The 12,312-nt window shown below is 37.7% G+C and overlaps 1 protein-coding gene across 1 annotated transcript; it reads right to left on the bottom strand.

Annotated features, from left to right (window-relative positions):
* Positions 1 to 10,932, bottom strand: LOC121653295 (cytochrome P450 2J4-like). The gene is made up of 9 exons (XM_042006669.1): positions 10,633 to 10,932; positions 9,094 to 9,259; positions 8,860 to 9,012; positions 8,609 to 8,769; positions 5,840 to 6,016; positions 5,604 to 5,742; positions 962 to 1,149; positions 716 to 857; positions 1 to 509 (listed from the first exon to the last, which is right to left on the bottom strand). Exons 1-9 carry the CDS (start codon positions 10,822 to 10,824, stop codon positions 334 to 336), a joined length of 1,494 nt encoding a protein of 497 aa, XP_041862603.1. The 5' UTR covers positions 10,825 to 10,932; the 3' UTR covers positions 1 to 333.
* Between the last annotated feature and the right edge of the window lie 1,380 nt (positions 10,933 to 12,312).

Raw genomic sequence — 12,312 nt, 5'->3', positions numbered from 1 at the left:
TTTGAACATTTGTATTGTCTTTGTATCAAATTGAACTTGTCTTAAAGCTTCTTTATTCACATATTACACAGTTTATACACTTCATTTACTCATACCATGACATAACTGATGAAAAGGGTAAAAAAAACTACTGTTTAAGTTTACAAAATGTAAACTGATACAAAATCTTCATTTTCCTCATTATAAATGATGATGTTCATAAAGTAATGTTATATAAAATAAAATTCACCCAGAGTTAAATTTACAGCTGAAGAGAAACAGAATCACTTGTCTTCAAAAGCTTCTGTTACACACCAGCTTAGTCAAAACTGATGTGGTGAGATAATATATAACTCAGCGAGCTTTAGCATAACATTTGTAGGGATGAGGTACTCGTGTAGCTCCAGTTAATCCTTCTGTACTCAGCTCTACTCCATCAGGAACAAAGAAGGAGAACTTCTGCAGTAATCCAACCAAAAACAGGAACAGCTCCATCTTGGCGAGGCCTTCTCCAAGACACACACGTTTCCCTGAAGAACAAAGACATACAAGTTGAAAAGTCAGGGATGGCTTTGTACACTCTTGAAATTCCCATAAAATCAAATTTCTATAATCACAAATGCACCGATCTATGTCTCAAAGTTACAGACTGATCAGAGCTGACCGGACATGTAAATATTCACAGCCTGCAAGTCATTTCACTAAAACTTTTAAACACAAAATAAATGTGTTTTACCTGCAGAGAAGGGCAGGAATGCTTCTCTCTTGACAAACTTTCCTTCAGCATCCAGGAAGTGTCCAGGATTGAAGGTGTCTGGAGTCTCCCATTCATTCTTGTCAAACAGCACAGAGGTCAGCATGGGCATAATTGAAGTACCCTAAAAAAAAAAAAAAAAACAAGAAAGCAAAACCCAATGTGTAAATAAAAACAAAAAGCACTTATTAAAAATGCTAACTCTTAAACTGACCACAGTATAAGCACCTTGGGTATGAAATAACCTCCAAGAGTTGTATCTTTGGCAGCCACCCTGAGTCCGTTGAGAGGAACAATATTTCCTATCCTCTGAACCTCGTGAATGACAGCATCAGTGTAAGGCATGTTTGGTCTATCGGCCATGGAGGGCTGGCGGGTCTGTCCAATCACTCTGTCGATCTCTGCATGGACTTTGTCTATAAAAGGAAGATAAAGATATATTTTATTTATCGTATTCCCTGTCCTAAATTCTAACATATTTCTATTTAGATAAAGCATTTCTCAGTTTAGGGCTGGTTGAGCATCCATCCCATGTACAGACAAGACTTCAGTTCCTCATTACAGCTGGCCCAGATTCAAGTCCCAGCCTGGGGCCCGTTGCTTTGTGTCATTTCATCATGTTCAACAGCAACCCTAGTGAAGCCAGTTAGTAAACTCGCAGTTCCATATAATTAGATTTTTGAAGGAATAATGGACCTCTGGGCAGAACCAGCTATATTTAGTCTCACAACTAAACAAGTGCCAAGTAGAATTCCTCCATCATGGTTTTGCTGTAAACATGGAATTAGCTCTCCGGTTAACAAGCTTGCCTATGATTTTTATAAGTTTATCAAAGGAAGCTTCAATGGTAAGTAGTTTACAAGTGTAAACATTTTAAGACCTAACTAGTTAACTATGAATTCTCAAAACGTTTGCAGTTAAATCAGAAATACTTGTCGCAGTGCTGAATGACATTTGGACTTTTAACAAGTCAATCAGGAAGGTCAGTCATGTTCACTTATTAAACCAATGACAAAAAAGGACAAACATAAAAGCTGACCAATCAGGGCTAGTCATTTTGACATGTTCTGTTATATTCATCCATGGTCCTAGGTTAACCTACACAGTGTTCTAAGGGAATGCTGCTAGTTACAGTTACATGTTCGTTAATTTAGAAAAAAAATACTAATCAGTTTACTTGCAATAATAAAAATGGCTAACCAGTCAACAATAAGAGTTACTAGAGGGTGTAGCAATACACCCTCTAGTAACAACTGATCTTCAGTGATACATTAATTGATACAGTAATTATTTGTAAGATATACTTAAGAAAGAACAAGGGGAGTTGTACAAGTTTGATTTGACAAACAAAGCTTTTTCTCATATAAAGTCATCTTGTATCAATTGCTGGCTCTTGAATCAAATTAAAAAGAAATTATATTGTGTCAGAATTTGTGATACATTAACTTATTATCCACTTAATCTATATGATGTTGTATTGAGATCAAATTTGGGATTTTTATCCCTACTAGTTACCAGATTTGGGTTTTTTTAACCAGAAATATTTGTCATTACACTACAGGCCAATCTCAAGTAAGATAATCGAAAAAGCCGTTTTTCATCAACTAAACGACTTTTTAACACAAAACAACTGCTACGATGTCTTCCAGTCAGGTTTTAGACAGCACCACAGCACTGAGACTGCTCTGACCAAAGTCAATAATGACATGTGTTTGAATACAGACAATGGAAAAACGTCAGTCTTAGTCTTACTGGACCTCAGTAACAACAGCTACGCAGATGACACACAGATATATATTACAATGTCACCAGTAGACCAAAGCCCCGTACAGGTTCTTAATAAATACATTGAGGAGATGGGTGTGTCTGAACTTTTTTTACTTAAACAAAAACAAAACTGAGGTGATTGTCTTTGGAGCCATAGAGAAACAATTAAAGTTCACCACAGAGCTTCAGTCTAAAAACCACCAACCAGGCCAGAAATCTAGGTGTACTGATGGACTCAGACCTTAACTTTGAAAAACACATTAAGGGAATTACAAAGTCAACCTACTATCACCTTAAGAATATATCAAGGGTAAAAGATCTGTCACAGCAGGACCTTGAAAAACTAGTCCATGCTTTCATCTTTAGTCAGCTTGATTATTGTAACAGTGTTTTTACAGGTTCTACCTAAAAAAATCAATTAGACACCTGCAGCTTTTTCAGAACTCTTCTGCTCGAGTCCTCACTAAGACCAAGAAAGTGGATCACATCAGTCCAGCTCAGAGGTCTTTACACTGGCTGCCCCTTCATCAGAGAATAGAATTTAAAGTTCTGCTGCTGGTCTATAAAGCTCTGAATGGTTTAGGGCCAAAATACATCAGTGACCTCTTGACCCACTATCAACCGACCAGACCCCTTCAAGTCATCTAGATCCAGTTTCTTATCAGTTCCCAGAGTCAGAACCAGACATGGAGAAGCTGCATTAAGCTGCTCCACATGTCTGGAACAAACTCCCAGAAAGCCTCAGATCAGCTGAAACACTCAGTTTATTTAAATCTAAGTTAAAGACCCACCTGTTCTCTACTGCATTTCACTAGTTTTTATTTAGAAATCAAAATCTACATCTGGTTCTTTTAAGCTGGAATCATGTTTTAATATTGTCTTTCCCCACACTGGAACTTTATTTCTTGCATTTTATCTATTTTATTTTAGCATCTTCCCTTTGTGTTTATTTCAATAATTGCATTTCTTTTAATCTTTGTTTTTTTTAATGCACTTGTATTGCTTTCTGCACCCTGCTGTAATGTTTTATTTAAAGCACTTTGAATTGTCTTGTACATGAAATGAGCTATACAAATAAATTTGCCTTACCTTGCCTTGGCAGTTACAGAAGTTGTTTTCAGGCAAGTGAAACAGTAAAGAACAACAATATTGAATATTTAACTGGCGACAACAATGTTTCCCTCATTTTGGGGGCAGCAGTGGCTCAGAAGATGCAGAGGTCAGCTTCCAAAGTTTGACCTCCAGACCCTGAACATGTCAGTGTGTCAATAGATCAGGCACAAAATGCCCAAATGATCCCCAACATGTTCAGTGGTGTGTAAATTTATTGGGAAAATTGGGATGATGCCCAGGATTACAGCCCTGCATAATGTTTTCATCTTATTGGATTGACAACAAGAGTTCAAGAGTTGCTTGTTGTTGAAACAGAGTAACAGCAGCTTTGTTCAATTAGAAAATGCTGAGCTTGTCCGACCAAAAATAAAAAAGAAAACATCTCATATCAAGATTATTAGCTCATTGCAAAGGTGGCCCAAGGCATAAGCAAACTAAGCAAACTGTCTTTATGTTGGAGGCTTGGTGTTCCCACACTTCCTGTAAGCCCCCAAAGTGTGCTTGAAATGTCAAGATATCTTGATTTAAAGAAATTATAATTAAGAAAGAAATACAAATGTGTCATTCAATAACTTAAAAACAAAAAAAAATTGATTTTCTATTCTATTCTATTCTATTGTATTCTATTCTATTCAGATGATTTTTTCCTAAGTGACTTACATCTAAGAGTAAAAACAACACAAGCAAGAATTCAAGCATCATAATTAAGTGGTAGTCAGACTGCTGTGAGTCCAGTTGGAACCAGGTGCTGTCATGTCATGCTAGATGTAGGGCTTTTTGTTTCTCTCTCTCTCTTTCTATATTAATCCTTTGTTTAATTACAAGATCACAATTTCATCACACAATATCATCTTTTATACTATTTAAATTGTGCTTGCATGCACACAATACTAGTTTAATCAAATTCTGTTGCCTCTGTCATTTGATGCATGCACAATTTATTGTGTTGAATCTTTGAGGTTCACTAACATCAGTGAACCTCATTAGGCTACAGTTTTAGATTATGTTTGTAGAAGAAGATAGCGTTTTTGCACAGTTTTGTACCTCTGTTATTAACACTAGAAAACCCAGAGGCTTCCCGATTGGGATTTTTATGGAGAAAGCCCAGAGAGGGGCCAAGTGAGAGCCCCGATTTCAGCCTACATTCTGTCTTAGGTGCAAATAGCTGCCTTTGTTTTGTAAAAGAGGCCATTACTGGTGAACCCTGGGGGGCACATAACACCTTTAGCAAGAAGCTTCCACATTATTAGCATAATGGTCAGAGTACATTCCAGGGCAGGAGGATCAGATGAAGAGTCTCGAAAGCTCTTGAAATGGCATTTGTTTCTTTACATTTATGATGTATTGCTGAAATAAAAAGAAAAAAATGTATAGCCTACGTTTTCAAATGATATACCACAAAGATTGATTCATATTTGTAAAGAAAAATACTTTTCGTTTCATACACAAGAAAAAAAATAGTTTTTTTCTGAATTTTTACCAACTTTGCCAACTTTATAACATGATGTTATGGCACAAAAATTAAAATAATTTTTAATTTTAAAAATGGAAGCGTGTCCTGGTTTTACAGCCAAGGGTCTTAAAATGACCTGAAACCACAAAAGGCTGCATGCAAATTTCATCCTTACAAAACAGCTCAAGTTCCTTTAGTTTTGATGGAGAGTGTTTGTGCACAGAATTGAGCAGAGTCCTGCCCCCTGCTGAATCCTCAGGTAATGGCTGCATTTGCAAATGAAAAGATGCTAATTGTGGCTGCCAGAGTCGTTCGGTTTGGACTAAGGGCCTTTTGGGAAGGTTCTGGGTTTTCTGGGGGGTTATAGAAATTCTAGGTTTCCTAGTGTTGGTTCATTTGTTTACTCTAAATGCATTTTGTTTGCTGCTGATTTTTCTTTCAAATGCATGTACAGGGGAACTGAATCAAATACTGCTTGAGGCCCCATAAAAGCTCAGGGCAGCCCTAGCTCCTTGTAATATGTAGCATGTCACCCACCTTGGACATCAGGGTGTTTGATGAGGTAAATTAAAGCCCACATCAGAGTGGTAGATGTTGTTTCTGTTCCAGCAACGAAAAGATCCAGAGAGCAGAGAACCAGATTGGTCTCAGTGAAGCCCAGGTCGGACTCTTTGTGCTACTCCAAATGCAAATAAGACATATCAGTGACTGGGAGCTTGATAGAAATGGCTTTTTTGTATCTTTCAAGAGGTATGATGCAGCTATCTACATACCTTTTCCATTTCAATGAGGAAAGTGTCGATGTAGTCCCGGGGATTGTTGTGGTCCAGGTCTTTCTTATGCCTCTCTACTTCCTGACCAATGAAATGTTGTAGGACAGTGTAGTGTTTGAACATTTTGTTGTGAGGACCTGGCATGTGTTTCATTATCCCAGGGAAAGCCTCATAGAGCTGTTCAGAAGAAAACAGGTGATGAAAAACTTTACTGAAAATATCCATTCTTTTCTTTACTGTTGTGGAAAAGGCAAACATGGACAAAAAGACAAGCTAAAAATGTTTAAAAAGGCAAAACTAAGAAAAATAAAAGAAATTCTTTGGTTTTCTTTTGTTGTAGTTTAATTTTATTAAGTGTAGGTTGTTTTCTAATTAGGAGGCTGCAACATTTCACAACACTTTAAATTTCCAAATGTTTTCCTCTACACTCTTCATTAATAGACATTAAAATCTGACGGTAAGCCAGCGCAGGATCATCCAGCAGCAGCTTTGTATGTTTCATTTTCAGCCTGGTCATGAAACAGAGGTGATCATCTCCAGCTCTGAATGCAGCTGCTGCTGCAAGAAGCCTCTTCTGATTGCTTTTGGACAGGGGAGGTTCCTGCACAGCACCCATTCCTCATTGAGAAGAATAAACTATATACGTCAGTCTCCAATACTACCAGAAAAAGTCGCTAGATTTGTCGCTAGTCTGTTAAAAAAAAAAATAATTCTGATGTCATGTTGCAATTTAAAATGGTGAATTTAAAATTCCTACAAGAAACAGTTTGGCATTTGAAATCAACAACATGCACTCTGGACATGATACCATCCGACTTTTTAAAAACAGTTTTTACCTCAGTAGAAAGTGATCTCCTACTGATAGTTAACAGCTCACTGGCATCAGGCATTTTTCCCAAGTCACTAAAGATAGCTGCTATTAAGCCACTCCTAAAGAAAAGGACTCTAGATGCCTCTATAATGAACAACTATAGACCTGTCTCTAACCTTTCTTTTATTTCCAAGATTATTGAAAAAGTTGTATTTCACCAGCTTCATGACTTTTTAAATGAAAGTGGAAATCTTGATAAATTTCAGTCCGGCTTCCGATCTCATCACAGCACTGAAACAGCGCTGGTCAAAGTGTTAAATGACATTAGGTTGAATACTGATTCTGGTCAAGTATCAGTCCTGGTTCTGTTGGATCTCAGTACTGCGTTTGATACTGTAGATCACAGAATCCTGTTGCACAGGCTGGAAAACTGGGTTGGACTTTCTGGAGCGGTTCTTAACTGCTTCAGGTCCTATTTAGAAGGCCGGAGTTATTTTGTTACGATCGGCAGCTATGAATCCGAGCGAGTAAACATGACTTGTGGAGTCCCCCAGGGGTCAGTCCTTGGACCTCTTCTGTTCAACTTGTATATGCTCCCTTTGGGTAAAATATTGCAGAACTATAGCATTAATTATCAAAGTTATGCAGATGATACACAACTTTATGTGTCTCTGTCACCAGATGACTGCAGTCCAATAGACTTAATGTGTCAGTGTCTGGAGCAAATAAACACCTGGATGAGGGAGAATTTCCTACAATTAAATGAAGACAAAACTGAGATTATTCTGTTTGGTAGCAAAGAGAAGAGGGGCAGCATTGGCAAACACCTGGAGACTCAGGCTCTTAAAATCACTGACCAAGTTTGTAACCTTAGCCTGTTGATAGACTCAGACCTGACTTTCAGCAGCCACATCAAAGCTGTCACTAAGAAGCTTTTTACCAGCTCAGAAACATCAACAGAATTAAAACTTTAGTCTCCCAGAAAGACCAAGAGAAACTCATCCATGCGTTCATCTCCAGTCTTTTAACAGGACTTCCTAAAAAGAGCATTAAACATCTGCAGCTCATCCAGAACGCTGCTGCTAGAGTTTTAACCAGGACTAAGAGATCTGAACACATCACACCAGTTTTGAAATCTTTACACTGGCTTCCAGTCAGTCACAGAATAGATTTTAAAACCCTTCTGTTTGTTTACAAATCCCAGAATCGTTTAGGCCCAGAATACATCTGTGATATGTTCAGAGAATATAAACCTAGCAGAGCTCTTAAATCCAAAGACTCTGGTCAACTAGTCCAGACCAGAGTCCAGACTAAACATGGAGAAGCAGCATTTAGCTGTTATGCTGCAAACAAATGGAACAAACTGCCAGTGGAGATTAAACTTTCCCCAAATGTAGACATTTTTAAATCCAGGTTAAAAACATTTCTTTTCTCATGCGCCTATGCATGAAATCTGCACGGTAACTTTTTTTTAACTTATCTTGCTTTTAATCATTTTAATGCAACTTATTATTTTATTGTGATTATGTGTTGATGCCTTTTACTATTCTAAATATCTATAATGTTTTTGTTTTATGTAAAGCACTTTGAATTGTCCTGTAAATGAAATGTGCTATACAAATGAACTGCCATGCCTTGCCTCTTTCCTTAATTGCACCTTAGGTGTAATTATCAGTGCTGACTGTGGGGGGCAGAGCAAGAGCAGCATATTAGACAGCAGGAGCTCACTTGTTGTTCACATTCTCTTCTTGGGTGGCCCTGATGGACCTCTGAACTGTCATGGAGGGGGAAGTCGAGCATTCTGGCTGAGTGTACCCATGAATACCTTCCTATATATTTGTTTCCTTTATCATGACAGGTGAGGCACTGCTTTACCTGCCTCCCCTGACCGCACGTCACTGCAGTCACATCTGAGTGTTTTATTTCTAACCATACCTGAGGAAATGCTGCTGACTTACCATACCCCATGGTGACCCCTGCAGCTGAAGGATCTCGTTCAGACATTTCAGCATGATCTGAAAGTTGTGATCACTGTAGTCAAATCTTTTTCCCATCACCAGCTGGCAAATAATATTGGATACAGCATTATTGAAGAGGCCTGCAGGGCAGAAAGGTCCACCTAAGGAAGGAGAAGGAACATGCTTTTAGCTGTTGCTTGAGCAGGAGCAAAAGAATGCATTTATTATCATTTACTATTTATGTAAACCACCTTTCTCCTTCCTTATCTCCTCCTGCAGGTACTGGATCTCCTCACACATACACTGTTCCAAGATGTTTTTGCCAAGGCCGAAGTTGCGTAAGGTAGACAAAGCAAAGCGTCTCTGTTTCTTCCAGGTTTCACCGTTGCTCATGAAAAGACCGTCTAGATACAAGAATGCTGATTAACATGGAAACCAATGTCTCTTTAAAATATGGCCATTTTACATAAATAGGTTTTTCTTACTAGTGAGACCATAGTAAACCCTGTCAACGATGGCACTCTGTGGTCGATCCACAAAGTTCCCAGCTTGTGTTATTATGGCCTCCTTCACCATCTTGTACCCTGACACAAACACCTGTGTGTCACTGCCAAAGCGAACCCTGAAGAGATCCCCATGGATATCAGCCAACTGTGGAAAAAATCGAAACTTTTAAGACAATTTAACTATTTTTACAGCTCAAATTTCACATTCCCATATATACATTTTGATTGAAATGCCCTAAATTTGTTTCTTAATATTTTGCTTGTAAGGAGACAGACTTTCTTGTAATCTTTAAAAGTGGTCTTGACAAATAATTCTCCAGACTCTGGCAGCTTAATCATTTATTTTTACCACCTTTTTATCTCACCATTTTCAGTTAAGTCTATCTTTTAATTTGTTTTAATATGCACTGGAAGCAGATTACAAAGATACATGAATTGTTCCCATTTCTTTAGTATCATCCTTTTAGAAAATGCCACAGACATTAATTAGTATTTTTTGCTTTTAGCAGAAAACGTAGCAAGCGACTGCAATGTGCAATGTGTTCTTAAAATAAAAATGAGAGGAACTGGACAAGAGAAAGATCCAGACCTAAAAAACATTAACTGTCTTTAGGAGATGAACAGCATCTAACATCGTAAGTAATAGGGAAAAGAAAAATCCAGAAAAAACATGAAACATGACCAGAGAGATGCATCTCCTGCTGGCTGATGATCCTTTAAGGAAACCTTAAATGATCTCAATGGAAGATCTCATGGAAAGGTTGCCATGGAAGAAACCCTTTTATAAAAGAGAAGCAGTGAGAAAAGGCTGAAGTTATGCCCAATACACAAGACCTGGACCGAAAATCAAAGGCAACACGTTTTAGCTGTGTGGGATCATCTTGACAGGACAGGACAAAAGGCAGAAACATCCAAAGAAGAGCTTTGGAAAGTCATTTATAAAGAATCAAGCACCTTTCCCAAAGACTACTTAAAGAAATTACAAGTTTGTCTAAGAGGCTTTAGGCTGAAAAGAAGAAATTTGGTCAAACAAAATACACGCTTTCAAGTAGACTAGAATTGCATATATTCTGTTTTTGTCTCTCATACGTTTCCATTAATACACTTTACAATAAGGGTGGCACCTAGTTTTCTTTTCCTGGAAAGAAGTCAGGGGTCTTTCTCTTTTACGCAAAACTCTTAATGTAAAAATAAATACACTGCAGCATTTTCTAGTTGAATTGTTAAAAATTGTTATCCTTTTTAACTGTTTTCACTATGATTATTGTTCACACATGCAGCTTTGTTTGCCAAATATTGAGAATTTGAGCTTGATTTTATGAGATTAACTCTGAGCAGTTAGTAACAAGTTTAAATATGTTTAAATTCCTTTATACAATTCATCCTTTGATTAAAAAAAATGTTAAACAAGGACACATGAAATACAAAACATTGCAAAAATGAATTCTAAAACAGTTTTCCAATGATATTCAAAGGCTCACCAGCCCCTCAAGCTAAACCGTGAGTATAAAACAGTACCTTGGTGAAATATTTGTGTGGGTGTTTTCTATCCACACTCAGAATATTTCCCAACAAGGGAAGAGCTGGAGGCCCAGGAGGAAAATTTGGAGGTTTCCTATTTTTTAGGAAGTCTGCTATCAAGAGAAACACAAAAATAAACAATAAAACTCCTTTAAGATCCAAACTCAGAAAAAAATCATGAAGCCACATGATTTAAGGGAACAGAACAGGCAGCAGCAGCAAGTCTGTGTTTAAAGGAGCTGAGTTTTTATAAAGTCTGTTCGCACTTGGTTTATGGCTTTGTCAACACACACGGTACAAGCAGCTGAAAAACACAGTATATCATAACCTGTACAAAGGGGAAAGTGTTCTTACATAACATGCTGCAAACCACACTACTGCACTTAGTTCATGATGAAAGCTGCTGCACATGCATGACGAAAGGGCACCCTCTATTTCTATATGCATTTTTATTCTCCCAGTTTGGGACGAAATGGACATGATTAGTAATAAACATAAGCACTTTTTGTAAAATAATAAAAAGGTGATATGATATCACACTTTAAATGTCACGCTTCTGCAGCATGTTTTATATTAAAGATAGATACAAGCAGAGCGAAGACAAAGTTCAGTATGAGCAAGAGGCACGACATGAATTTATTATATTGGTGTATGTTTTTATGTTTAAATCAGCTGGATGAGGTTAATAATTAACTGTAGGAAAATATCATTGATAAAGTGGAGATGTCTAAGCTATACTGTAGTTCAGAGGGCATAAGCAACACATCTGAGAAATACAGGCTCATGATGACTGGGCAGAAAAACCTTCCTGTTCAAGCCAAATGAGATTCCACTGGAACCACTTGTATTTGCCAAAGGCTCTAAAAGATAAGAAATACAAAGCAACAAGCAGTTTAATCAATAGTGTGCTAACTCTGTTCAAGGCTGACTGAATGTCCTCATTTAACTTTTTTCTTTTCTTCTCTTTTCTGTTTTTTTTAGCTGAACTGCAAACATTATGCCAGTGAAGAGCCAGTAACTTCTAGCTCATCAATCACATGGCAGCAACTCAATGGATTTAGGCACGTAAACATGGTCAGGATGACTTGCTGAAGTTTAAACTGAGCATCAGAATGAGTAATAAAGGGGATTTAAGTAAATTTGAACATGGCATGGTTGTTACTGGTGGTCTGAGTATTTCAGAAACAGCTGATCTACAAGGACTCCACACACGACCATCTCTAGGGTTTACAGAGAATGCTCTGAAAAAGAGAAAATATCCAGTAAGCAGTTGCCTTGTTGATGTCAGAGGACAGATGAGAATAAACAGACCAGTTGGAGATAACAGAAAGGCAACAGTAACTCAAATAAGCATTGGTTCCAACCAGATATGCAGAAAACCACCACTGAACACATAGCATGTTGAACCTTGAAGCAACAGAAGACCCTATCGGGGGCCACTCCTGTCAGTTAAGAACAGGAAACTGAGGCTATAATTAACACAAAAACCTGGACAATCAAAAACTGCAAAATCATTGTCTGGCCTGATGAGTTTCCATTTTAACTGCAACATTCAGATGGAAGACTCAGAAGTTGGTGTAAAAAAAACTGAAGCATGGATCCATCCTGCCTTCTATCAACGGTTCAGGCTAGTGGTGTAATAATGTGGGGATATTTTCTTGGCAGACTTCAGGCCCC

Source organism: Melanotaenia boesemani, chromosome 14 (genome assembly GCF_017639745.1).
Source record: "Melanotaenia boesemani isolate fMelBoe1 chromosome 14, fMelBoe1.pri, whole genome shotgun sequence".
Classification (NCBI taxonomy): Eukaryota; Metazoa; Chordata; class Actinopteri; order Atheriniformes; family Melanotaeniidae; genus Melanotaenia; species Melanotaenia boesemani.
This window is presented reverse-complemented; position numbering and strand designations above follow the sequence as displayed.

Excerpts from the sequence above, each read along its gene's own strand:
- LOC121653295 (XM_042006669.1), bottom strand. The coding sequence starts at position 10,824 with ATGTGGCTTCATGATTTTTTTCTGAGTTTGGATCTTAAAGGAGTTTTA. Across the intron at positions 6,017-8,608 it reads AGGGGTCACCATGGGGTATG|CTCTATGAGGCTTTCCCTGG; the intron begins GTAAGTCAGCAG and ends TCTTCTGAACAG. Across the intron at positions 5,743-5,839 it reads TCCTCATTGAAATGGAAAAG|CACAAAGAGTCCGACCTGGG; the intron begins GTATGTAGATAG and ends CATTTGGAGTAG.